The 27,567-nt window shown below is 40.8% G+C and overlaps 2 protein-coding genes across 3 annotated transcripts in view; both read left to right on the forward strand.

The window, feature by feature from the left end:
- The first annotated feature begins 756 nt into the window (after window positions 1-756).
- On the forward strand, window positions 757-2,555 carry tmem250 (transmembrane protein 250). Of its 2 annotated transcripts, none has more exons than XM_073477585.1 (2): window positions 757-935; window positions 1,224-2,555. In XM_073477585.1, exon 2 carries the CDS (start codon window positions 1,413-1,415, stop codon window positions 1,830-1,832), a length of 420 nt encoding a protein of 139 aa, XP_073333686.1. In that variant the 5' UTR covers window positions 757-935; window positions 1,224-1,412; the 3' UTR covers window positions 1,833-2,555. The 2 variants fall into 2 exon arrangements, with proteins under 2 accessions (XP_073333686.1, XP_073333687.1); XM_073477586.1 differs by having other exon boundaries at window positions 757-906.
- A 5,054-nt stretch (window positions 2,556-7,609) lies between these two features.
- nacc2 (NACC family member 2) overlaps window positions 7,610-27,567 on the forward strand; it is a 29,914-nt gene continuing 9,956 nt past the window's right edge. Inside the window, exon 1 of the mRNA XM_073477587.1 lies at window positions 7,610-8,109. The gene's annotated coding sequence lies outside the window, so the exon portion shown is untranslated. The remainder of the gene's footprint in view (window positions 8,110-27,567) is intronic.

Below are 27,567 nucleotides of genomic sequence, written 5' to 3' on the forward strand. Positions count from 1 at the left end.
AGTGTTTTTTACATTTTTGTATTGCTGGTCTACTTCTGCTTAAAGGAGCAAGAAATTCAAACTCAGAATTTAAATATTTATAGTATTAATGAGGTAATAATACAAACTCAGAATTTAAATATTTACAGTATTAATGAGGTAATAATACAAACTCAGAAATATTTATCTTTTCCATAAGTGAATAAACAAGCTGTTCTCGGGAAAATAAAGTCCCCAGAACACTGTTTGAAGCTAAGAAGGTGGCAGGGTCCGCCAAATATAAACAGTAAAACAGTATGATAGTGTGTTGTCCTTTAAGGTCAGTTTGTTTATTTATTCAGTCATGAAAATGAATGTAGATGAGTGAAGATTAAAAAAAAAATGTCATCCCCAAAACTACATACTGCACCTTTAAGTAAAAAAAATCTTGAATACTTCTTCCACAACTGGGAATTAGTCCGTGGACCAATTGGTTGTGCACTGACCTTAAATCACTCGTTTTTCAAATGCAGTTTTGAACCTAGAAGCAAATCATCTGACTTTTGTTTCCCAGTGTACCTTGGACGCTGGACAAACACACACACACACACACACACACACACATATACAATATCTAATCCCTCCACAATCTTTGTTGAACAGTAAACAGGCTATTTTAAACTGCTATCCAAAGCCAACATCGTTTCTTGGGTGACACTTCCCCTTTAACTGGGCAGCTGTCGTCACAGCAGGATGACTCGTATATTTTGCGACAGGACGTACAAGCACCGGCTCGCCGCCGTCGCTACCTCATCTCCGCTGGCGTTAAAACAGCGCATCGTGGGGCGAAAGAAACAAAACAAAATCCCGTGTGTTTATGTTGCAGCCAGCTGTTTATAATGTGATACAATGCGCCAGTCGTCTGAGAATCAAACGGCAGGTTTATTGGTGAGGAGGAAGACGTCGTAGTGCTGCATGTAAGATCACCACTGGTTCTGCACGATCACTCATTCTTAGAGCCAGAATATGCATTAAAAGGGCCTGTTTTTGGATGCTAGCTATGAGTTAGTCATTAAAACATAAAGGCAGCGTTGTGCTCAAATGAAGGCTTATATATATAGCTTTGAATATGTGTCTACACCTGTTGTTTTCAGCTGAAGAATATGTGTGCACGGGCCTGTGCTTCATGCATTAACAATGTGTGCAGGTGCATTTATGAGAATGATCAGAAAAATACACACAGTGACAGTGTGATTTCTTCACAGGACTTGGGTGCATTAGAAGGAGAAAACCTCCACAGCAGACACACACAGCACAAGCAAGCTCCATCTCATCCCTGGGCTCCTGCAAGAGCCAGTCTTTGCTCCACAACCAAATGACGTCAAGGAAGCAGATCCCACAGAGGACTCCACCTGTAACACCTGTGCACTGTGCTGGGCTCCAGTAGCCCACCCATGCCTGTGATCCCCATCCCACGGCGGGTGCGCAGCTTCCATGGCCCCCACACCACCTGCATGCACTCGGCCTGTGGGTCGACGCACGCTTCCAAGCTAGTGCGTACCAAGTACAATAACTTTGACCTCTACCTGCGCTCGCGCTGCATGTACAGCTTCCTCCGTTTCCTCCTCTACTTTGGCTGCAGCCTGCTGACCTCTCTGCTCTGGGTGGCGCTCTCTGCCCTCTTCTTCTTACAGTACGTCAGCGTGCGTGTACTCCTGCGGCTGCAGTACAAGCTGTCTGTCATCCTACTGCTGCTTGGGCACAGGCGCCTGGACTTTGGGGTGCTTAATGACCTGATCATCTACAGCATGCAGATCACCATGTTTCTGGTGGGAGGGCTCGGCTGGTGCTTCATGGTGTTTGTGGACATGTAGCTTCAGTGTGAGCAGCGTGGGAAACGTAGTGTGTGATGTGGATGCTTCACACTGTAACTTCATCCACTTCATTTGACGCCGACTCAGATTCTTATCGGGTTAGTTTCAGATATGATAGAATCCAGTAAGAATATGTGTAACATCTGTGTGTATGATCCTTTTAAAATTGCTGGTCGGTTGCAACTCAGAGAGAACCTCCCAGTTGCTAAATGTTGAAAATGATCCATGAAGTCTGAAGAGGAACATGAGAGTCAAGATCTGAGTCATCAGGAGTCCCCATTTGTAATCTGTTTTCACAAGTTTTAAAGGGCATCTTGACTAGAATCTCATTTGTTTACAATAATGGAAAATGTGTGAATGTCAAAGTTAACGTTGCATGGGAAAGTGACCTAACACATGACTGATATGCATCATGGCTGCGTGATGCAGGGCAGTCATCTGTGCCAAAATAACACGAGTTTGGCTTCATGACGCAAAAGTGCACCATGACTTCGATAATGTCGTGTATACACACAGCAACATGTAAACATACAGAGGTGAAGCTGACACACAGTAACTTATGGTGGATAAAGTGACCAAAAACAAGTTGTCAACAGTGTGTGCGTGTGTGTGTGTGTGCTTTTGTGGGGCAGAATAGGAAAAAAACAAACTGACAAACTGTAAGTGACAAACATCAACTTTTTTTGTAAAGTTATTAAATAAATTTTCTGTCGGTGAAATGTTTTCCGCGTTCAAAACGAACGGCCTGAGTGAATGTGTTCACTGTGTTGTGTAACAACCATGATGGCATGCCTCGGGCTGTGTCATAAGAGTGTGTGACAGTTCAAATTGAGAACGTCTTTGGGTCAAGTGTTCCATCAGTCGAGAGCTGCTCTGACAGACTTCTCTGTTTAGCTTCCTCCAGCACGCAAACGCCAGCCACAGCGAGACCCTGCTGTTTGTGCCAAGCATAACAATGGACATGGCTGTGTCCCAATCACCTTATATAGCCTCATGGCCACATGGCATCGGGTACGCTTACAGGACCTAACGAGGGCCACTGGTGTAACTACATTTACACAAGTACAGTAAATACAGTTCAGTAAATTTGGGGTTTGTTTTTTAATGCCACTTCCTACTTCTACTCCACTCCATTTCAGAGGGAATATTGTACTTTATAACTCACTATATTTATCTGACAGCTTTAGGTACCAATAGATTTTAATTTTTTATGCTAAAACAATTAGTCGTTTACTATTTTGATAACTCTTATTTTTCATTCACAATCGTTGGGACACAGCAAAACATAAAACGGTGTTTTAATCAGCGTTCCAACTTTTTTGGACTCAGGCTTGTTGAAATGTTTCAGCTTCTCAAATGTGAGAATTTCTTGCTTTTCCTTTCGATCATTTTCAGTAGTTTTTTTTTTTTTTTTTTTTTTTACTGTTGGTTAGACAATACAAGCATTGTGAAGGTGTCACTTTGCGCTCTGGGTAACTGTGATGACATTTCTCATTATTTACAGAATTCGTACAAACCAGCAAACCACCAAACGATCAATTAATGAAAATAATCAGCGATTAAGTCATATTGAAAATAAGAATGAGTTGCAGTGTTATACTAAATAGTTGAAAATTAGCTCCAACTCAACCATCTAAAAGGGTAAAGTCCTGCTTTTTACATTAATGCATGAGTAATAGTAATCAATTGACATAAAAGTATAACTTTTTTATATTTTTTGCATTGAGTACTTAAAACCAATCTGTACTCAAGTACAAGTACAGGTCAATAACTGTAAAACTACTGGTATTTAAATAGTACTTCAGTAAAAGTACTGCACAAAGTACTCTTCTCAAACGCTACTAAGAGTATTAGTTACTTTTTAACTGTTGATGTATTTCATTGGCCCGTTTGTAATAATGTAATGCATACTTAAGTTAAAATTACAGACTTAGAAAAATACTCAGTAGTACCCAGTAGTAGCAGTAGATGTCATTAGTTACTTTCACCCCTGCTTTTCACACTTAAGTACAGTTTTCCTGATCATACTTGCATACATTTACCTCTAAGGAACACTGTCAATGCACTTTTACATGTTACAGAGTATTTTTACAGTGTGGTAGTAGTACCGTGACTTTAGGGCTGCAACTAATGACTATTTTCTCCATTAATTAATCAGTTGTTTGGTCTATGACATATAATATTGGTGTTTCTCAAAGCCCAATTTGACGTCCTCAACTGTTTTTTTTTCTCTACAACCCAAAGATATTCAGTTTAATGTCATATGGGAGTTAAAAATAATAACAATTGCATCGAAGAAGCTGCAATCAGAGAATTTTGATTTTATTTTTCTTCTTAAAAAATTACTCAGACGGATTCATTGAATATTTAAATAGTTGGTGATTAATTTAATAGTTGACAATGATCGATTAATCGTTGCCGTTCAATTTTACTTAACTGAAGGATCTAGAGACTTCCTCCACCACTGGAGTTAAGTATTTTAACACTTGCAATTTGTAAAAATTCTACTCTAAAATGTTCAAATATTAAAAATTTCAACAGAGCATGAAGAAATAACAGTTTTGACGCTATGTCAAAGACTGACAATACGACCGCTAGCTGTGAACTGAGCGTATTAGCTAACGGCAGCTACAGTTAGCAGCCGTTAGCAGCTATGTATGGAGTTGTATGAATTCGACAGGTGGCCAGTTCTTACATATTGCACCTTTAACTTGGTATAAATGTGAGGATTTGAATCCTGCATATTTGCTGTCATGTACAAGCATCCGCTCAGACCTCCATGTTTAGCCATGCAGAAGAGGCCGGAAACTACAGGGACTCCATCTTTAGATATGGACTTTCGACACGGTGGCTGGTGGCCTGACGGAGACATGCTTGAGACTGGTGTGGCCTCAGGCAGTAAATGGATAATCGGTGGCGGGGGGGGGCAACAATAAGCTTTTGTTCTGGGGATCAACACATCATATGCCTCGCACTCTGAGCCGGGCCCAGTTACACCAGAGAACTAGAGAACATGGACTGTCTTGTGATGTCAAAATAGTGCAATGTTTAGGCTTGGTGATTAGATCATAGTGTGCCCTTTTTCATTTCTTCTTTTTGTTTTTAAAAAGCTGAAGTTGCCTGCTTAGTCTGAGTGACTTGACAGTTTTTTTCCTGTGCATTAACACTCGCACCTCTTCTGTGTTTGACTAACTTCTTCCTCTTCAGATCTTGACCACTTGAACCCTACAGTCATGAAAAACAGAAAACAGGATGATCTGGCATTATTCTGTACATACATTTTTTAAAAATTGAGCATGTGTTGAAACACTCAGAGCTTCGATTATGAAATTTGTCCTGCAGTTTTGTGAGCTGCCATTTTAATAGGCTACACTTTCAGTTTTACTAGTTTAGCTGAACAAATGAGCCACAATGAAACATCTCTAATTCCCTCGTAAACATTAATGAGAATGTAAATGCATTCATGGCAGAAACCTAGGTACAATGAGATCATTATAAACTCACCACTGAGCACCACAGACACATGATAGTCCCTATAGGAATATCACAGTGGTGCCATATACTTTAAATAGCAAGAGGTACAATAAGAGCACTGTAAACTCTATTAAATGCCATCAACTCCCCGTAAGCATATAGAGAAATATAACAGGACTAATACAGTGGTGTCTCATTATGGTACACATAAATACACCTTATAAGGAAACTGGGTATCACATGGGTAAGACATATAAGAGAAAATAAGAAATAACATAATGAAAGAAGTAAAGACATTTCAGTGCCATCATGAAGTGAGGAGATAAGCAATGTCAGACGTAATAGTAATTAATAGTGGAGCACATTGGGATATGGATCATGTGGATAAACTTGAACAAACCCTATGATATCAGGGACTGATCTCCCACAGCCAGCTCAGGGCCGCCCGCAATAATTTTGTCAATTAGTATGGCTTATTGACTACAGCAGCCTTGTAGCTGAGATAGAGTCTGGTTTTGTTGTTGCAAAGTAAAAGTGCATTGAAAGTGTTCCTTAGAGGGAAACGTCAGTATAATCATGAGAGCTGTACTTCTAAAGCAAAGGCGAAAGTAACTATCTCCTACAACTACTGTGTACTTGTACTTTTATATTTTTCCAAGTCTGTAATTTTACCCGTACTTAAGTTTCCATTACACCGTGTAATCTACTTTTAAAATCATGACTGAGTGCTGAGTACAATTTGAATTTCTTCTTAAAAACTGCATAGTGCGACTTTAATAGTGTGGTAATCCAGCTAGCGGCAGTATTGGCAGTCTTTGAGATAATGTCAAAACTTTTAATTCTTCATGTTCTGTTGCAAATTTAAATTATTTGAACATTTCAAACTAGAATTCTTACAAATTGCAAGTGTTAAAATACTTCACTTCAGTGCCTTTACTTTGCATTTTACTCCTAGATGACAGTAAACTGAAAATCTTTGGGTTGTAGAGAAAGGGTTAGAAAACTGTTGAAGATGTCATCTTGGGCTTTCCATAGACCAAACAACTGATATATTAATCGAGAAAATAGTCATTAATTGCAGCCCTAAATTAAAAGTACTTCTAACACACTGTAAAAAAACATTGAAAGTGTTCCTCAATAGTAAAAGTACGTAAGTATAACCATGAAAACTGTACTTAAGTGTGAAAAGCAGGGGTGAAAGTAACAAATGACATCTACTCAAATTACTGACATTAAGTCGTTTATTTTTGAGTATTTTTCCAGGTCTGTTATTTTACTCGTATTTAATTATGACTACGAGGAACTTTCAGTTTTTGTTGATTCTAGCGGGCCCTGTTGACAAAAGCGGTACGACACCAGCGCCTGCTGTTGTAAAGATCTTTGCTAGCGCGTGCCGGCGGCGCGTGCATTTGTGTATGAAGCGACTGACAGAGATACCACAGGATGGATCGCAATGAGGTAATGTATTAATATGGGATTGTATATGTGATATATGTGATGGGACCCAAGCACATGCATTTATAATAACTATATAAAAATAACAGTCTTTTCGCAGATGGTTGCTGTTACAGGTCATTTATAATCATCAGAGGAATCACGAGACTTAAAAGTTCATCGTAGTCACTTTAAGTGTGAAAAAAGCAGGGGTGAAAGTAACTAACTCAAATTACTATTTTTCCAAGTCTGTAAGTTTACTCCTACTTAAGTGTGCATTACACCTTGTAACCTACTCAGTTACTTTTAAAATCATGTTTGAGTACAAGTTGAATTTCTTCTCAAAAACCACACAGTGCCCCTTTAAAAGTGTGGTAGCACAGCCTCTATATGAAACAGGATAAAGGTAAATATTTTAAACATAAAGTTGCATCTTATGAAGACTGAAGGTTAAAGTTGACACCCTGCTGCTCTGTGAAGTACAATAGACCCTGTAGCAGTGATTTACTGAGCTGTGCCTGTGTGTATTGAAAGCCTGCAGTAAAGAAAAGTTGACTTGAGGTCACACCGCCAGCAGTTGGCGCTTATAATTTAGCAGAACTAGCACACATGCGCATCATCATGTAGCCTGAGCTGTCATCACGTAAAGGACACGTGAGGTAACCACACATGTAAATTTCATTTGGGGCGCACGACAAACCACTCCGGTCTCACTTGTTCTTCCAAAATGTGTCCTCATATGTTCCCCTCCATATGACCATCGCACATCACATACGTTGTGTTGTTTTTTTTTTGTTTTTTTCAAAGCAGCCTGGTGAGGGTTTTTGTTTCAACCTACAGCAGTCTGCACCTTTAAGCCCCGCAGAGTGCAGCGAGTTCATGTGTCCGTAAAGGCGGCACGATATGACCGAGCGCGGCTGCTGACCCGACTACAGTAGGGACAGTGTATACCTACAGTAAACCTGGCGAGAAGGAGGAAAAAAAAATGTCTGTGTCTTTAAAAAGCAACTCTTTAGCGAGTGGTGCATGATGTCAGGCTGCTGCTGCTGCTGCCGCTGCTGCTCGCAAGTCCGTACAGCGTTCATGTGAGCGGCGTTCACTTCCTGCAAAGAGGGACGGAGAAGAGAAAGAGAGTGTGGGATAGAGAGATGGGGGACGAGCGGCCAAGATAGGACTAGAGAGTGATAGAGTGAGCCAGCGGACGAGAGGGAAACCGGGGCCTGCTTTTCTTTTCTTTTTTTTTTTGTCTGTGTGTGTGTTTAAAAAAAAAAACACCCCGCAAACTTTATAGGTTATCCGGAGGAAGAAAGCGTGCCACATCTGCGCCGGCGGACAGCCGCAGTTTTATGGGAGCATAGCGACATATCGGGTAAGTATATCCCCCCTTTCTCTTTTCTGCCTTCATGTTTACAGTGCCTGATTTGTATGACGCATAGGATTTTTTCTTCTTACCATGCATTACTGTCTCGCTTCTCCTTCTTTAAAAAAAATCAGCTGCATTTTCACCCCCGGACAATGTGCTGACACGAGCAGCGCAGGAGTTTCTTTGGGGTTTTTTTAATTTCTTTTTTTCTTGTACTACATAAACTTTCATGAAGTAATGGCACCAAATGTTGAAGGTTTTTCGCCGCCGGAGGATGGTGGGTGATTCCCCCCGCAGAAAGTGCACCGTACTGTACCACGCGCCACCAGAAGAATTTAATCACATCTGATGACATTTTGTAGTTTTTTAATCACCTCCCCCCCTCAAAAATTTGTAGGCTAATTTATTTATTTATTTATTTATTTCTTGCCCAGCACTTTTTAAACCGCAGGGGGAAAGTGTTGTAATGTACTTTCTACTGTATGAGTGGAGAAAGTGGCTCGATATTATCGGTCTTGCGTCAAGATAGTCTAAAATAATATAATAATAATAATGATCTCCATCCATAATGCATCCACTGTTTGTGCTATATGTTGCACATGAGATATTTAACGTAAATCAGGTGAAGCTGTTTCTCAAATGATGTCTTTTGACACTAAACCTTCTATAATATTCAGCATAATTTGCATTGTAACGTGATATTAAGGCTCTAAAATGCTCCATCTGTGAGGAAACCAAAGTGGATTCATCATGCAAAATAAGTGAAGTAAAGTCAGCGAGCGTTGAGTGAAATGAGGTTAAAAATAAATTTAATTTACACACTGCTTCACTGCTGCCTGATGTAATGTCAGTTGTGGCCCTGTTTACCTCACCTGAACCCTGCAGGAGCCATTTGACTGTACATACAACCCCCCCCCCCCTTCTCCTGTGTGTACATGGTTGCAGTGTGTGGCTAGCCGGTGTGTAGCTTGTGGCAATTTTCTTCATTTCCTGTCACTTTCCTTCCCTCTCTCACATACTCTTCTTCTTACTGTCTAGTCCGTCGTCAAGCCAAGCTGTGTGTGTGTGTGTTTTTTTTTTTTTTCTCTCTCAAGATGACTGTGGCAAAAAAAATCCCACTTATAGTGTATACCGTATTTCATCATCTTTGTCATGTGGTAAACAACCCTGGCAAATGTAGCAGGTGTCAGAGGCTAAAGCGACGGCTTAACGCTTACGGTCATATGAATCATTTAAGTAGTGTGTTTAAAAGTACATCTCTTGGTGTTTAAAGCATTTTAAAGCCCCTCTGTTTCTCCTTCTCTGGTGTAAAAACTATCATGAGAGGATAAGAAGACGTGTTGTACTTCCCTTTTGAATAGCAGAGCTGGTATGTATCCATACCTGCCAGTCCTTAGGCAAGACAAAGACAGGTTTTATCAGGGCAGTTATGATATTCCTCCCCTCCCCAATACGTGGAAATCAGTTCGGGGTAATGCGACCGTGTACTGCCAAGTTTCTATCTTCAGACTTTAACACAACATACATGGAAAATGTAGGACTTTTTTTTCTCTTTCTCTCTAAACGGAGGCCTTCCAACACCACTCGTCTTTGACTTGGACGTCTGCCAAAGGGTTGTGATGGCTCTCAACAGCTGTATTTGTCTGTGTGTGCGTGTTTGCGTGTGTCGGTGAGTGTGTTTGTGAGTGTGTGTGTGTGTGTGTGTGTGTATGTGTGTGTGTGTGCTCTCGCCGTGTCCCGGGATGCCCTTCCTCCATAGGCCTCACACTATACAGCATTCCACAAGGGGGCCCGGGGCTATGTGCAAGTGGGGAGTGTCAAGGAGAGAGAACGACAGCTCGGTTTCAAATGCAACTGATGCAGATACCCGACAGAAAAGGAGAGAGAATACAAAGACGGAGGGATTCTTCTTACCTCATCTCTTGTTAGACTTGATGGTTTTCTCAACACATAGAAAGATACACTATTTAAAAGAAAAAGTAGCGTCGGTTACAACCTCTAATAAATTCCTCCAGAGCTTTGGAAGAATAACAAAGTAGAAGTGGAAAAGTGCATATGCTACTGATATTAAAAACATTTGTTCCTTTGCTTTATTAAAAAGACATTTATTCATCCAAACTGCGTTTAATACCTGGAGACTTGTTTTTGTCCCTGCTTCATTTGCTTTGTGTGTGTGTGTGTGTGTGGCCTCAAGCTTGGTACACTTTTCTTTGTACTGTATATGCGTGTATACTCAAGTGGGGAGTGTGTTTACGTGTGTATGATTTTCCTTTCCTGAGACAGTAATGAGTCACCGCTGATGGTATGCGATACAGGGCACCAGTCATACATCATATTCTCATACATTAATCTTGTGTTTTCCTCGTAGCGCTGCGCCTGTTCTAGTTAAACCCTGATGGATAAGAAGAAGCTGCTGCTCCCTGTGTGTTCGGGCTTGTTGGTTGTTGTTAATGAAACTGAAATACAAATGTTAACCGTGAAGGAAATGTCTTTCCACTGAATGAGAGATCCAGTAAAGATATCAGTGAAGAAATCACATAATTTATGTGAAGCTAATTATAATTTCATCTCCATTTTCTGGACAAATCAGTTGGTCTGTACTCCAACGCAGTAGTTTCTAATTGACTGCGTAGGTGTCAAGGTGGTTTGGTGGTGGCAAGGATTAAAATCTGCTTGTAAATTATACTTAACTATTTCCAGGTCTGTACGGAATTGGTTTGGTTTGGCCAACATGAAAAATGTTTTCCCCACATAGTTTTTCCTCTTGTCAGATTTTTCACAGAACACAAAGGTTTTTATATACGGAAGCCCATTTCTGCCAGATAGAGAAAAGAAAAGATAAAGAAAAAAAAGATATATATACAGTATATTACCTTGGGAAGTCAATATGAGCTAAAAAGTTGAATTTATGACGAAAAAGGTAAAAAATGATGAGCTAAAAAGTGGAAATTTTCAGACAGAAAGTCAACATTATGAGTAAAAATGTCAAAATTATCAGATAAAAATCATAGATTGTGACTTTTTATCCTATAATTATGACTTTAACTCATATTTAAAATTTTCCATCTCATAATTATTACATTATAGCTCATAATAATGACTTTTTACCTCATAAATATGACTTACCATGGGGACATTTTTTCACCAAGCTTAATTTTGGTGGAAATGGGCTGCCCTAGCTATGTGTATGAATTAGCCATCTGTCAAATTCCCACTTCAAACAAAGTGGTAGTCGAACATTAGGCCTACTAGAAAATTGGAAACAAGAAAATACACCGCAGTCCTTCATTCTTTCAACAAACAGCTAACTTAGCAAACATATAACACTGTCAATAATGTTTTACAGTTAGCTACCTTTGTAAGCTATTGTTAAATGGCTACCATTAGCAGCTGTGTACTTGCCAGTCGAATGGACAGTAGGGTTGCCAAGCTGATTACATTTTCCAACTAATTAATAAATTCATGTCAATGATGCTCAAAGATGCTCACTATCTGTAGGGCGCTGTACTGTATCAAGTTAATGCCAAGGCAAGCTGAACATTTCCTACTGCTGCAGCTTCACATTAAAAGTATTAACTGGCGAAACAAGAGTTACATTTTATTTTGAAGTAGGCTAGTCACAGGAAATGCAATGTGTTCAGGGAGTTTACTGCTATCGTGCATCAAAAATGCTTCTACAGAGCAAAACAACTGGTGGCGCAACCTTTCCTTCCTCTTGCGTTGGATCTAGGGCAGTCTGGACGCTACAGTGGCTCACTATCCCCTCTTGAGGTACGGAGTGGTATTACGAGACGGACAGAGACTAGCTAGTTAGCATGCTAACTTCAGTAGATATGTCTGTGATATAGATGTCTTTGACATAATGTCACAACTGTTATTTTTTTCTCGTTCTGTTGATAATTTTAGTGAATTTCTGAATGTATTGAACTAAAATGCTTACATACAGTTCCTTTAAACAATTTAAAGGAGACACTGAAAGTTAAGTAAAATAGCTTGACTCGCTTCTCAGTAGAGAAGAGACATGACTAACCATGGAGGAAGAGTGTTCACCCGACTCCATGTGTGGGTTAAAAGGTATAAATTCTCAACTCCTGAAATGCAAATGAATAGCAAACAAAGCTGGAGGCCCCAGTGACCTCGCCTTGCCCACATATTTTCCAATTAAAGCCAGAATTAAGTCTGGAGTCACATCAAATCAGATTGACTACTACATGGGTGAATTTGGCAGCACCGCTGAAAGATCAATTTACTTAGATAAACTAAATTACGTCCAAATGACTGACGTTCCACATGTCCATCTTCCACCTAACACACTAGTAGCCACCCGGTTTGAACGTTCACCACCTGACTCAATGGTAAAAATGTAACCAGAAGCGTTATATTCAGCATGACACTTAGTTTTTGGCATGAAAGGTGATTGCAACAGCCACAAAAGAGGGATGGGCAGTTCCTCAAATTCACTGCTCATTTAGTATGTAATGGTTTTTTCTCAGAATTTATTTCTAGCTTTTGTCAGTTCCTCTTACCTTAAACACACATTTAGTGACAAGATAAGACAAAGGGAAATATCTGTGGCTTTAACATAAATGCCGTATTCTTCCAGTGGTTTGTAGTCCACACGAGTATAACAATGTAGTCATGGATTTAATTTTCTGCCACTATAAAGTACGTAGGTATAAAATGTCAAGCTTTATTGTCAGTTACACAAGCACACAGGTACAGTCGGTTTATCTAGGCTGCACACTGAAATGCAGTAAAGTGAGAAAATAACGAGAGAGCAAACGAGAGAAAGAGAGGATCAGCAAAAGCCATTAGGAATCTCAAATGTAACCGATTTGGGCTGCTTTGGCTTGCTACGTGCTTTTCAGGAAGCCTTCCAAGAATTTAGACAATGAACAGTAAACATGGCATGTTCCTCAGAACAATTCCACATTAGATCTCAAAGATCACGTGTCTCTCTTTTTTTTTCTCAGAATCGACAGCCCCCACACCACAGTACATTGCAGATAACTGTAGCAGCTAAATTTCATGCTCCCTGTGTATGTACTGTACTTACACTTGACAAGGAGCTCTCACAAACTGGCAAATGTGCAGAATCTCTCTCTCTGTCTCTCTCTCTCTCTCTGTCTCTCTCTCTCTCTCTTTCTCTCTCTCTCTATCTCGCTCTGTCTCAGAGAGATTTCTGGTAAGTGACATGTTTGGCCGTTGGCATAATGCCTAGCAAGATCACATGGCATGAATGTCGTGCCTGCGTTTGTGTGTGAGTGTGTGTGTGTGTGTGTGATTGTGTATGTCTGTGCATTTGTGCTTGAGTAGAAAAAAAGAAAAGAAAGAAAGCCTGTGCACACTTGATTGTTCCAAGTATTTTCAGCATGAATAGGGGCACGTAGCCGTAGCAGTGAATTACAGAGCGCTGAGGAGTATGACGAGGATGTGTTTCTGATACAGTCATGAGATCAAATTCTCAAATTGGATGGAAAATTAGGTTTTGCACTATAATACTTCATAGTCAAAGCTATTTTGCTTGATTTGTTGCTATTTGTGTCATCGGCAGATTAAAAATTCATGAAGGTTATGTCGCCTTATAGAGGGCTTATTTCACTTGTTAATGTAACGTGAATTAGGAGCAAATACAAAAAAGCTTAAAAGATTTCTGAGTTTGTTCTTGTGTAATTGCTCTTCGTATTACCTGTCACTTGATTCGCAGTTCTGGGAACCTCAGTTTACAGTACGTCAGGGCTCATGACCATTAAGTCACCGCTATTCATGTAAATATTTTTTATGTTTTAATCGCCCCTATCTTTGCCGAGGCTTCACTGTAACTGAAGACAGTAGCCTGAGAAGGTTTAGAACAATTTTCTCTGATCCTCAGAGTTTCAGTGAGGGGACATTAGATTTACTGTGAAAGTCAAACCTATAATTCGGGGGGATGACGCACGCAGACATGCACACACACACATTCACCAACACATAAATAAACCCCACAGAATCATGCAGATACACATACACTCAAGTAGACACACACACAGAGAGAGAGCACTGTAGATGGCATTTATCCTTGCAGCCCACCTCAATTTTCCATGCTCTTTCGCTGTGTGCTGTACGTAATTAAATTGCTTGCAAACTTCAAGCCTCTCTCAAGACAACTGCCATTAAACAAAGCGTGCTAATTAGTGCATAAGGTAGTAAATGGGGAAAGCAAATACGCTGACCCCTTTTCTGTGGAGATGACCTGTTCTGTATGTGCTGCTCATGTCCTGACAGCCTGGCAGAATGCTGGTGGGGGCCAGTGGAAACAGACAGGAATCTGAGGCGGGTAGTTTTCACTGCACAGCCCCCCCACCTCCACCCTTCCCATTTCCACAGCTAACATGCGTTAGCAATTACAGCTAAATCACAGCATTACCTACCTGATGCTCATAACAGTTGTGCTCCCTGCAGAAGGTGAAAGGCACTCAGACTTCAAATTCTGGCCTGAAATTTATTGGATTGTAATGTATTTAAACGCAGTAACTGAATTTGTTTTGTGGTTAGTCTGGTAGCAACAATTCGGCTAACTTTATAATCTCGTTTCTAAATATTCCAAATAATACACTGTTGTTCAGAAGATTAGTACCACTGTCAAATATGTCCATTCAGTATGTAGCTACATCCAGGAGACATTAGCGCCTGTAGCATAAAGAATCAAAATATGGGAAACAGCTAGCCTGGAAAAGGTTAGCCTACCAGTAAGCTCTCTAATTATTTGTTTACTCTTATAAGTGTTGCTGGTTGGAGGATTTTTTTAACATTTGGACAGAGCCAGGCTAACTGTTTCCCCTTTACCAGTCTGTGTGGTAAGCGGCTGCCGGCCATATTGTTTCATGTTTACCGTTCTGTTTACCATATTTACGACTTTTTTTTGTACCTGCTGTTAAATGTGCAATGTGTAAGATATAGCTAGAATTTGAAGAATATATAACAGTTTTGACATTATATCAAAGACGTCTATGATACTACCGAAGCTAGCATGCTAACCTGCTAGCCCATCCTGTCTTGTAATACCACGTTGTACTGCAAAGGCGAGTCTGATAGTATAGCCCCTGTAGTTTCTGTTAGGATGTATGCGAGAGGCAAGTCTTTGCTTCGTTTCACAAGCTCTCTTAGCTTTATAGGTCTAATAAATGAATTAAAAAAAACTCTTTCTTACACTTACTTTTCTTATTAAAGGGGCTGTATGTAACAATATGTAGCAATGTACATGTATATAGCCCGTTTTTTTATTGGCCATATCTTAGCAGATTGTACGCGTCTCTCTCGGTTGCCTATGCAAGCCTGTGGACGATTTTTTGAAGTTGATTAATGCTGCTGGACTTTGTGAAGGACTCGGGTTGGATTTTCCGTGACAGTCCAAAGGATGTGACTTAAAATTAAAGTTCTCAGTGCTTCTCTCCGCTCCGCTAACAGAGAACATTGTAGCTAACACAGACGCTCCACAGAGCCCCTTTTAAACAAACAACACATACATACACCTTCTGAATCAGAGTTTCTTTTATCGAACTAAAATGAGCTAATAAAACACATTTCATTCAAACTCAACAGAAGCAAAATAAAACTTACCAAAACAGACTTGGTTTTTCCTTTTCCGCTGTTCCAAGAATCCTTTAGTCGAAAATTTTCTGGTGGCTTCTCCACGCTGTCGATGACCGACTCGCTCTCGCTCCTCTCAGCTTCTGTCCCTGCCTGCCGTGTCCTCTCGTCCCCGGAGTCAGAATTTTGGTCAGAGCTACTGTAAATCACCCCAACACTGTATCCCCTTTCATCAAACTTGCCTCCGTCGGTCTCGGAGGCTCTGTCCTGTCTCAATCCGCTGCTGTTCAGTAACAGGCTGGTGAGCCTAGTGCCGTTGCTCCAAGCTAGTCAACTAATAGCGCCACTAGCTGCATGGCTAACTGCGCGAACCAGCTACAGTAAAAGTGTATCGTGAGCAGCAGTTGCAAATGTTCTATACATAACACATTTAAAGTCTGTTTCCTAAAATGTAGAAGCATTGCTTTAACGTAAAAAACTCAAGATTGAAAATCCCTTTGTATATACATGAAGAACAGTATAGGCTGCGTTGCTGCATGTTATCAATCCATCAGCAACAGTCAACTTAAATGACCTGAGGGGCACTCAATCTTGATCTGTTTTTTTTTTTCTTTTCTTAATCTTATCGCCTCAAGGAGGACTATCATTACTATGATACCTTTGTACAGGATCATGCAGCAGCAAGCACTTAAAGTCACGCAGGATTATCAGTTCCTGGAAACACTATAGAAATCCGTCTCGTAAACACTCCTTGTCTTATACTTGTGCGTTAATTTTTTGGAGCCACCGTATGTTTTAACCTGCTGCGTGTGAGGGTGCTGCCTATTTTCCATGTTGTTTACTCAATTCTGACTTGAGACGTGAGAGATAAACAAGCTCCGTTTGCATAGGTCAGCCAGGGTCCTTTTCAGTATTTTACAAGTGTGATGAGGTTAACCAAGGTGACATGTTATTTGAGCACATGTATGCTAGCTTAGTCTGGTGCTGACTGAAAGATTCCTAGGTCACAGTAAGCTTGCGTGCGTGTGTGTGTGTGTGTGGGTCGGTGGGTGAATGTCGGTTAGGGGGGGTGTACGCACTCAAAATAAATGTGTATGTACTGCTGTGGACTTGAACAAACTGTCTTTTATGTTACATTATAAAACTAGACAACAGCATGATTAGTATCATGGGAAGTCTTTGCTGCATGTCATGAGACATTCTTTTGATTCACCTACCCTAATCATGATATCAAACAGCATTTCGTTCCCCTACTTTTTATTTTCCATGCAGGAGAATGAATTAAAGCATTCTGTCCGCTCTAATTGAAAAATGTACAGTGGATGTGGGAACCGCTCTCTGTATGTCTTTGTGTGTGTGGGTGTGTGGGTGTGTGTTTGTGTATGCCTGTCTGTAGACAGTGGGGCACTGATGCTGAAAGATGTGTCCTCATTTTTTCATTGCACTGGGCTCCTCTGGCGGTCGCGTTGGGCTGCTCTGATGTCACGCATGTGTCACTGCCGAACATTCAGCTCAGAAGCGACAGCGCGGGGTGATCAAAATGGCATGTTTATTCTCCCCATACCTCCACCCTCTCTCCACTTCTGTACCACTCTCTTCCTGTCGCTCATTCTTTTACGGTGCTATATACGCTGGAAAGTATTTTTTTTGTCATTATGCCCCCCCCCTTCCTTCTCACCTCGCTGGAATCCAGAGAGATACTTCATGATGGGAAAAAAGCAGCGTCTTTTACTGGGGGGAATTAAACGCCCGCTTTCACACTTAAAGGTGCGAAAATCCTATCAGAGCGCAACCTCATTTTATGTGTTTTTTAAATTCCACTCACCCTGCATGCCCCTGTTTGATTGACACTGTTTCTGCAGCTGTTATCCGCCATTTTTAATTGTTCGTGGATGAATAGATCCTGACATAACCTGTCACATTCTTCGTACACGTGAATACCTATAGACCTTTTCAATGGAACCGCGTTGCAACACGTGACAGTTAAAAGCTATAGACATGCTAATGCTGGACAGCAAAAGGGAATAAACTCGGACCCATTTAGACACGTTTATATTTCAAGTCCTTAAGCGGACCACGGCGTCAAACAAGGGCTATGACAGAAGGTAATGAAACTGTGTTTAAACAGTTCTCCACTGTTGTTTTTCCCAGGAGAGTTTTTTTCAGCGCAAATTAGAAAAGGCTAGAACTTGTAAAGCCATTTAGTCTGATGTATTGCATTGTGCATCAGCTACTACAAGTATAGGAATTTAGTACCAGCCTTTCAGCAATGTTAGCTATGTTTTGTTATATTCCACTGGTCAGCATGTAAGACCGAGTGATTCTTACACCCCAAAATCTCCATTTTGCAGGCGAGGGGTTTTTTCAGATGACCTACATTTTCGTCTTTAAGAGGTCTTGGATTGATGAAGCCGTGAAACTGATAAATGAAAATCCCTGTTAGTGTTATAGGCTTGAAACTCCCCCAGCAAAAATAAAAACTGTTGGGATGGAGGATCGGTCTTGGATAGACCCAAGAATAGACCCAATTAACTTTTGGTGCGGATTCGGATAAACGGACGAATCCAGGAATGAGTGAGTTCAATTTGTTTCGGATCCAAATAAATATCTGGATCTAGAGTTTTATTTGATATTGGATTAGGTTTGATTGAATGGAAGAGGACTGTCGGGCCTTGGCGTTGGTATACACTCTACTGAGTGCTATTCTAGTTTGTACATGTTGTTTCTTTATTGTGAACATTATACAAACTATGTTATATAATGCGACAACGCTGTGGTTATTATCGGCTTAGATTTAGGCACAAAAACACTCTCACTCTTTCTGGATCTCTCTCAGGTCTGGGGTTACCAACTACACATAACTTATTTTTATGCCTGGTTACCCACTTTTTTTGTCATTCACTCACGTGAAGTTTGTGGCACCAGCACAGAAAGGAACATCACAATGCGCCAAACCAAGGCGGTGAAGAAGACGTAGCAAATATGGATGTGAGAAACCCAAGATTTGAAATATAGAAATTGTCATGGGTTAATGTACTCTGAGGTTTTTATTAGGCCTTATACGACCTCACATTGTGTTATGGTGATATAACTTTTGTTCATTTACAAGTAAACTCGACAGGACACCTTTAAGTAGGGCTGGAACAAGAGGACGTTTTTAAAGTTATTGATTAATCAAGACAAAATCTGCAATAAACGGCAAACTTTTACTTTATTGTTTTAATTCTAAGTTCTGTTAAAGAAATCAATATAAATATACAATACCCACTCTTTTCACCTGGTCGTGTCTATGTATGACACCACTGACTTGGTATCTCTTTTCTGTGGTATATGCGTTTGCAGGATTACCACTGATATGCTTTCATTTCATGCTGATTCATCCTATTTCCTCCACGTTTTACTGTCTCATGCACCATGAAAATCAAATCATGTGTGGAACAAATGCATAGGGTGTGTCGCCACTGATACACATACACTCGCAAACGTACAGACATCCTGTGAAATCTAACCTAATTGTAGTCCTTGTGTGACAGTCAGTGACACTCAGCAGGCTTTCTCGTGGCCACTGTTGTCCCCAGATCAAGGTCAAGTTAAGGAGGATATCAGTGAGATTTTAGGATTGTGTGCTTTTGAAACAAAGTGCAAGCAACTGCAGAAATCTCACTGTGTTTTTAGCATACTTGAGTATCAGATGTCTTGTGGCCAGGAGCGCAAGCACAGCAGTGACACACCTGCTTTGTAATTGTACTTGCAAGAATAAATTATCATGGTGTTCCAAAGGCAAGCATCAACTATACCCAATTAGCTCCTTCTTAAACCAGTACACTCCCTGCCATGGCACAATCACAGTTTGGAAATGAGGGAGCACATTCGAGATGGCACAAAAGCTTCTCCTGAGTGTAAACCGACGTCTTTGTCAAAGCAGAGTCACAAGACAGGAGTGCAACATTCGTTCTGTGATGCCAGGGGCGAATGATGTTTGTTTGAAGTCGAGTTCACTTTTCTGGAGACGGACAGTTATCTGTACACATACACAATGTGTTCTCACTCCCAACTCGTCAAATAGTTTAGGTCAGTGGCCCTAAGCTTCAGACTAAGACTACGCAACGAGGGTTATTACAAGCCAACAAGGCTGCACAAAACTACTTGGTTAGGTTTAGGAAAGATCAGGGTTTGGGTTAAAATAAGTAAGTAAGATTGGTTTGATAAGTTATGTTAAAAACAAGTCAGCACACAACCACCACACAACCACACACAAGCACCCCGAACACCCCCTGATGCAGACACTTCTTGCCCTTTATCCTACTACACTAGAGTGTCACCTCCAGATATTATGCTAGAGGTCATAGTTTGAAGCCTTTGGCCGCTGTATTTGATACTAAGTCTTTTCAGCGTAACTTCTATTTGTCTGCGAGACGTTTGTGTGCTATCTGCGTTCTATATCCATGGTCAAGTTAGCAATTTTGAATTTGCAACAGTTGGTTACACTTTCTGAATAAAGGCGCCAGAAACACTTTTAGATTAGGTTTTGGAAAAGATCATGGTTTGGCGTAAAGCAACCACTTCCTTAAAACAGTCACACTCGTCCTTTGTGCCCTTCATTATCGCCCCCTGCTGGCACTGCACCTTCATACACATGGCGAGGCAACCGTCACACCAACTCTCTATCCCCTAGTGATTTGGAGGATCCATTACATGTTTTGCTGTGAGACTGGGCTGTGGGTCGAGTTTGTTCAAGGTGGTCTTTGGATAGGGATACATGCAGACTGAAAAACCACAAGAAAACTCCAAAGCACTCTCTTTTGAAACAGAGTCAAACTCCCTGCCAAAGGCTTGATGCCGAATCGCGTTGGAGTTTGTTTTCAACGTCTAACATGACCTTGCCATGACAATAAAGGCATTTTAAAAAGAGAGAGCCTTGGAGTTCTCTTATGATTTGCATGTCAAACTGATACTTTGCTGGCGAGAGATCAATGCCGGCATGAAATTGAGGCCCTTGGGCTCATGGAAAATGTACAGCTCTGTATTGTATTTTGGACACCCACCAGTCACATGGCAGCTGTGAGCCGATGCCAATGTAGAGGATTTATTAGCAAGAAACTGTCCCAAAAAAGAGATATCACATGGCAGTCATGGTGCAGTATACTGTATCCTTGTGTGCGCACACAAATGCTGCTGCTTAAACATACACACAGTCATTCTACTGATGCCTCCTGAATCATTTCTCGTGGTGGTGGACTCTCTCTTCCCTCCTTTTCTTCCTCTGCTGTAGTTTCCTTTTAAGTTTGAAATCGGGGGAATTTTCGGTCTTGTGTCAATGTTTGTTCAAAATATCTCTGTCTTGCGTGAGCCCTGGACCTCAAATAACGTCACAGTTATGTGTTGCTATAAACTGGAACGACCTGCAGGCCCCCGTGGTTCTGCAATATGAGCTGAGCATTACCGAAACGTCCAACTGTCTTTGTCCTTTAACGTTTTCCCCAGTCTTTTTCATGCTATACTGTATTCTCTTCCCTTTTTCCTCTGTCGTATGCAAGGGTTTTCTTTTCCTGAAAATGGCAGCCTGGGAAGCCTCTTTGGTGGAGCTGACATTTTGGAGTCAGTAATGTGGAGGTGGAATCTCTTTTGATTAGAACAAAGTGTCAGTTTGTTGATATCACTTGGCTTCGTCTGTTGCCTTGCTATGAAAAGCAAGCCACCAAATGAAGTGAAATGAAATTACACCACACACCAAGTTATTGCCCATTCTGATCAGGGTTTGAATGGGAATATGATTGGTACAGCCAGTCAGGTCTATTTAGCCTATTAGTATTTTGATTTGTTTTTCTTTATTTGCAGCATTTTCTTTTCGGGGTCCTTTTTATTTTTCTCATCTTGGCTCCCGCAGTTTCTCTCCTCATCAGAAAATCTTTTTGAGCTTTACCTTTCTCTATCCCTCCGCCTAATTTCCCTATTCCTCTGTAACTCTCTTCTCCCTGTGACCGTGCTTTGTCAACTTCTCTCTTGTTCTTTTCTATTTGCATCTTTCACACACACTCCCTCTCTCTGTCCTCTCTCCTTTTGTTCGTCTATCTCCTCCGTTCCACTCCTCCTTTTCGCCTCTCTCAGTTTAATCTCCCTCGCTTATCTCTGTCTCTTTAACTCTCGACTATACGCCCCAAAAGTCATTATGTATGTTCAAGGGTATGTGGGTTGATGTGTTTGTGTGCATGGGTGTACGCGGCCATCCCGATGTCCTAGTCACCGGGAGTCTGGTGCGATGTAGTAGCCGCTGCTAGTGTTTGTTTGTTTACCTCCCACAGCCACTTGGAGTTCATTAGCAATGCCTTTGCCTCGGGAGGATCACTCGCACACAAACACACATGCACACACACACGTACGTGCTCTTCCTCTGTCTTTCCCACTGTCTGTTTTTTTCATCTTACACAGATCAGCACCATGACAAGCTAAACTGACAGGTATCCCACTTTTACAGGAGTTTTCTGTCACAATTTGTGTTTGTTAAAGGCCCCAACTTGCTGTGAAATGTCAGTTTTATGCGCAATAAGCTTTGATAGTCATTGCTGCAGTGCTGTCTGCCTCCACAAAGCTGCTGCATATTTGCATATGTATATTTGTGTACATGCGTGCACGTTAGCCTCGTCTCTGCACTGGAAAACAGGCAGATGGATTTTATTGTTTGTTTTGCACACACACTACAAGTGAGCCTTTGACTGTTTTATTTTTGGGGGAATAAACAGTGACCACTAATTACAGTAGCAGCAGGCAGTAATACAGCATGTGATATGACTGGGTGAATAACCAAACTGATGGAATTATCGGAATTATAAATCTTTTACCGATCCAAGGCTCAAACTTCAAATTTAATCTTCTCAATTACATATAATCAAATTTAGAATAGCTATAAAAAACATCAGAGCTGTCACTTTTTCAAAACATCAAGTTGTAACAATAGATAACGACTACAATATTTTAATAAATTAGAACACAACCCACATAATGTATTCTGAACCTTCTTGTAGAACTGATGCTGTTGAGTTCATTTGCGGTTTCACATTATACTGTGGTATAAAAATCAAAGGTTTACGAGTTTATTATAAGATTTTATCAAGTTTCATGCCTGTCAGGACATAATATTTTGTAAAATTATAATGAAGCATTTGGTCAACCCAAAGAAACCCTTCAATTTCCAGTCCTTTAAGGCTTATTGTAACAGATAATGTTAATAATTAAGTTATTATTCCTATGAAACCATGATGTACTGTATTCTGAGATGGTTATCATACTGTCAAAATCTAATACTGTTGCAGCCCTAGCCTTCATTTTTGGGCACTTGGACTGCCACAAATATGGCTAACTTGTTAGCATGCAGCGTTCATTTTGATTTGTGTCTGCCTCTCCTTTTATTTCTGTTTTTGGTCCCTACGAAGTCCTGAGAAAAATACCTGGCTCATTAGCTGCTAATTAGCCTGCTGCTAAATGTTCACCAGCTAGCCGCTTACTTTGGGTGCATTCGTAAATAGTCACTCTATATTAGACAAGGGAACATAATTAGCTAATTTGTTTGTGTTGAGTTGTTAACATTACAGATGAAATGGTAAATGCTTTCGGTAAATATGGCGTTACTGGCCGACATTTGACCCATTCGTAAATGTTTACATAAAGAGCATGTTCTAATCCTTTGAGCAGCCATGTTGTGATTTTAGTGAAGAGCGTCTGTTTGGATTTACAAATGTACTCTTGGGGGCTGGGACCGGGTTAGTGTAGATTTGTCAATATTTTTTGCAAGACGTAGCTGCCCGCTGTGGCCAAATAAATTCTATGATAGTGCAGAGAGTGAACCAAACAATAAAGTTGTGGGCCGAAAAAAGCGAAATGCATGCTTAAAGAAACTATAAAGCTCTGTTCAGCCGCTGTGGCGTACCATCTCCCCCCTACCATTAAATTCACGCCAGTCTGCCATCTAGCTAGCGTTAACGTTGCTAACGCTGCCTTACCTAGCTAATGTTAGGCAGTACGGTATGCTGGGGACAGACCGTAGAGCTCAGACAGTTTTACGTTTTTTTCCCACAAACTGGCAACTACAAGGACTGTTGATGCTGACGAAACACAGATACTACATGATACCAACATTATTATACTACTGACTCACAAACCTTGTTATAAGTTGGAACCAACCGTCAGAATTCTTACACAGACATAAACAAAACAATCATTTTGGACCCGACAAACACTGTAAAATTTTTCACAATCATAAGAAGAGATACTTTTATTCTGCACCTTCTACAAGTTCTGTAGAATATTATTTTTTTTAATGTGTTTAAAATGTTATCGATATGACCTTTAAGTGACAAGCTTACAGACGACTTCAGATTCATTGGTGATGTGGATTGAAGTTCAACAAATCAATCAGCTTACCGTCCAGTCTAAAAGAAAGACTTATCAGGTACTGATATATTAACAAAAATACATATTGTTACTTTTGATATAATGTAAAATGTGCGTGACACGTGGGACACAGGTTTCAGGTCACCATCCAGCCCAAGTATGTGATTTGTCTGCATGACGTTATAGTCACATCGTCATTTTTATATCGCCACAGGCAACATTGTGCCATTTGTTAAACCTGAAATTCAGCCTGTTTTTTTGTCTCCTAGTCAGACCACGAGTTACATTATTGGTGCATATTGAGTGAATACAAGTGGAAAGATACCAGACAATATTCAACCCACAACAAATCATTTCATAGTTGTCTGTTTGTTACATAACTGTATGAATCATAGGGAGATTTTTTTTATTTTTTTATTTTTTTATAAAGAAAAGATGATTTTGATCCTGACTATGTGCAGACAACTTCACCCGGCGGGGTCTATACACAGAGAATGATGTTGCATTATAAGCAGTGATAAGCAGCCTCTCTCACTCTTTCTCGCTCTCTCTCTCAACATCCCATAATGATACTCAGACAGACTCAGGCAGACACCCGCTCAGTCCCGATTGGTAGAACTGTTGCCAGGGAGCGTTGCCGTCTCAACGTGGATAGAATCTGTTGTCTGGTACACTTTAGACATGAGAACAACTGCAGGATCTGAATATTTATAACGAGGGGACTGTTCATATTGAGATTGTATAGCGGCAACATAAGCGAGAGGGGAAGGAGCTGTTCCTATTCAGCTCACTTCCAAATTTTCTTTTAGTTTGCTGCTTTTTTTTGCGGATTGCTCTACTTGAACTGAGATATTAATTAGTGTTATAACTTATCCTTATTTCCTCTTCATTAAATATCTTTAGATTAGTTAGATTTTTCTGATCTGCCCCTTGAATAAAAGTTTAACCTCCAAAATTGAACTTGCTTGAACTGTTCCATAAAGTGCAAAAGGCTAAACGCATGACTCATAACTGTGTATGACTTTTATGGTTTTATGTTCGAATGTTATCCTATTGTCAATTGCAAGGTAGCTACAGTATAACTAGTAATTAAATCAGTGTGTATGTGCGTGTGCGTGTGTGCCATCTGGCGACTCGTCTCATTTCTTCATATTATTCAAATATGCCTGGACCTGCTGCTACAGTTAATAACACTGTGCGTAGGTATGAATCCTTGATTAAAATGAATGTAACACATTCCAACAAAGCAGACAACAGCAATCAGAACAGCATTCAAATCTCATGTATCAACTCACAAGCTTACGCGCGCACACACACACACACAGGCCTGACACACGGTGCCAAAAGTCACAGCGGTATATAACGATGATTATAAAAACACGCCTTGGTATGCGAGAAACTTTGACATGGAAATGCAAACACAGAGAAGGAAATGAGGACACGAGCAGCACAGAGGCATGCACGCACACACCCGCGCACGCACACACGCAAACACACACATAATCACTCATTAGGCAAACAAGTTGAGGGAGTTCAAGCCTTATATTTTTTTATCGGTGATGTGCAAAGTCTATATTTAATGCAGGCACGAGGAGGCTGCAATTCCTTGTGAATGTTTATGTGCTTTTATACATGTGTGAATGTGTGTGCACTTACCCATGAAATGTACATACATGCGTGTTTCTTTCATAATCATTCGTGCATACATTTACATGCGGCGCTGTGTCTGTGTATATGTGCAGTGTGGCACACCGCCGTCCTGTCTGCCTGACTCAACATATTCTCCGTTCACTCTCCTTTCTCTCCCCCCTCCCTCTTCCTCTTTTCCCTCACTCCCCTCCTCCTCCTCGTCCTCGTCCTCCTCCTCCTCCTCCTCCTCTCCCTCTCGCTCTGCCCGGCTGGCACGTACATGCATGTCTGTAGACTCTGTACTGTGCTTGCTGCCGTGGCACGCGCCAACCTCACTGCAATGCAGCCCTGTGTGCATTAATTGGCAGAGAGACAGTGGGTATGTGGTATGCAGGGCGGATGGAAGGATAGAGAAAAGGGAGAAGCAAGAGGCGGTGTAAGGACACAATAGTCACAATGACTGACGGACGGAGCGATGGACAAGCCGTGTGGCGGGTTCACAGAGGGACAGACAGACAGACAGACAAACAAACAGAATGTGTATTGCTGAGTGTGCACGGGGAGATTACCTGACTGTGTTGGCGTGTGTGTAAGAGAACAGGGGCAGTGTGTATATGTCTGTTTGCATTAGCGTGTTTGCGGATTTGTGTCTCCTGCGTTTGACTGTGCTTTTTGTGTGTGCTCACTCATGTGTGCCTATATGTGCCGTGCAGATATCACACTGCTGGCGCAAAGCTCTCTAAACCAAAGTCTGACTCACTGTATTCAACGCTTTGTGATATCCTCCCTTTCATATTTCCGCTGTGACTGAAGAGTAAAAGTTTGCTCAGTTTAGCACAACTTTCTCCACTTGAGGTTTCTTCGGCAAAAGCGAAATGTGTCTGGAGCCTTTTTCTGGGGACACGCTCTGATATAAAAATGATCTGCATCAGCGTTTTTATTTATTTCATTCGCAGACTGTGTATTGTGAGGTTTACTGCCATCATGTCTCTTCTATCAAAATGCAGCGCAGAGGTCAGAGAGCAAGCGTAACACAACATTTTGTGTGTTTGTGTGCGCGCATACTGTAAAAGTGCACTTACTCAAGTGTCACAGCAATCTTGCATTCTTATCCTCCCACACACATCTTTCTGGAAGTTATCCTCTCTCTTAGCTGTTGTCTTTTATCTTCTCCTTGCCTGTCACAGGCTGTGACATCTGGCTCCTGTCTTCCCTCATCTGCATCAAGCAACATTTTAGAGAGGCCCTCCATGTGCTGGTCAAAAAAAAAAAAAAACACAGAAAACACAGAAATGTCACCTGAATAAGCTGTGCCACCACAGCGGAGGCGTAAATTAATCATTTAATTTATCAATTCATGTAGAAAATACAAAATAGTCTTGCGTGAAGACAGAACTTCTCTGCGCTCGTGTGTAGGTGTTTGGCAGAGAGGTCCTTGCATGATTCAGAGAAAATGCACAACACTCGCTCAAAAAGTAAAACCTCTTTTTTTTTTTAACTATTGTCTTCCACAGATTGTAAGAAAACGGGGACTACCTTGAAATGTTTTTTGATTGACCTTTTCTTTAATTCAACAATTAGAAGGATTAGAGGATTACTGCAGAGTGTATATTAAAGCTCCCAGTTTAGTAAAGCTTTGCTTTACCAAGATGTGACGCACTCTCTCCAGACTTGCGTCAAACAGGGATTTCAGAAGTTTCACTATTTGATGTTATAATTAATTAATGTTGGCTGTGACCTCTGTAAGCTTTTCTCATTTCTCTATTGTCGTCGTCACTCTCCTCCTCTCTCTGGTCGACCATATAGGCATCTGTGTCCAGGGGCAAGTGGCAGAAGTTGCTTCAACCTAATTGTCTTTCTCTTCTCGTACTGTCCTCA

Source organism: Pagrus major, chromosome 12 (assembly GCF_040436345.1).
Source record: "Pagrus major chromosome 12, Pma_NU_1.0".
Taxonomy (NCBI): Eukaryota; Metazoa; Chordata; class Actinopteri; order Spariformes; family Sparidae; genus Pagrus; species Pagrus major.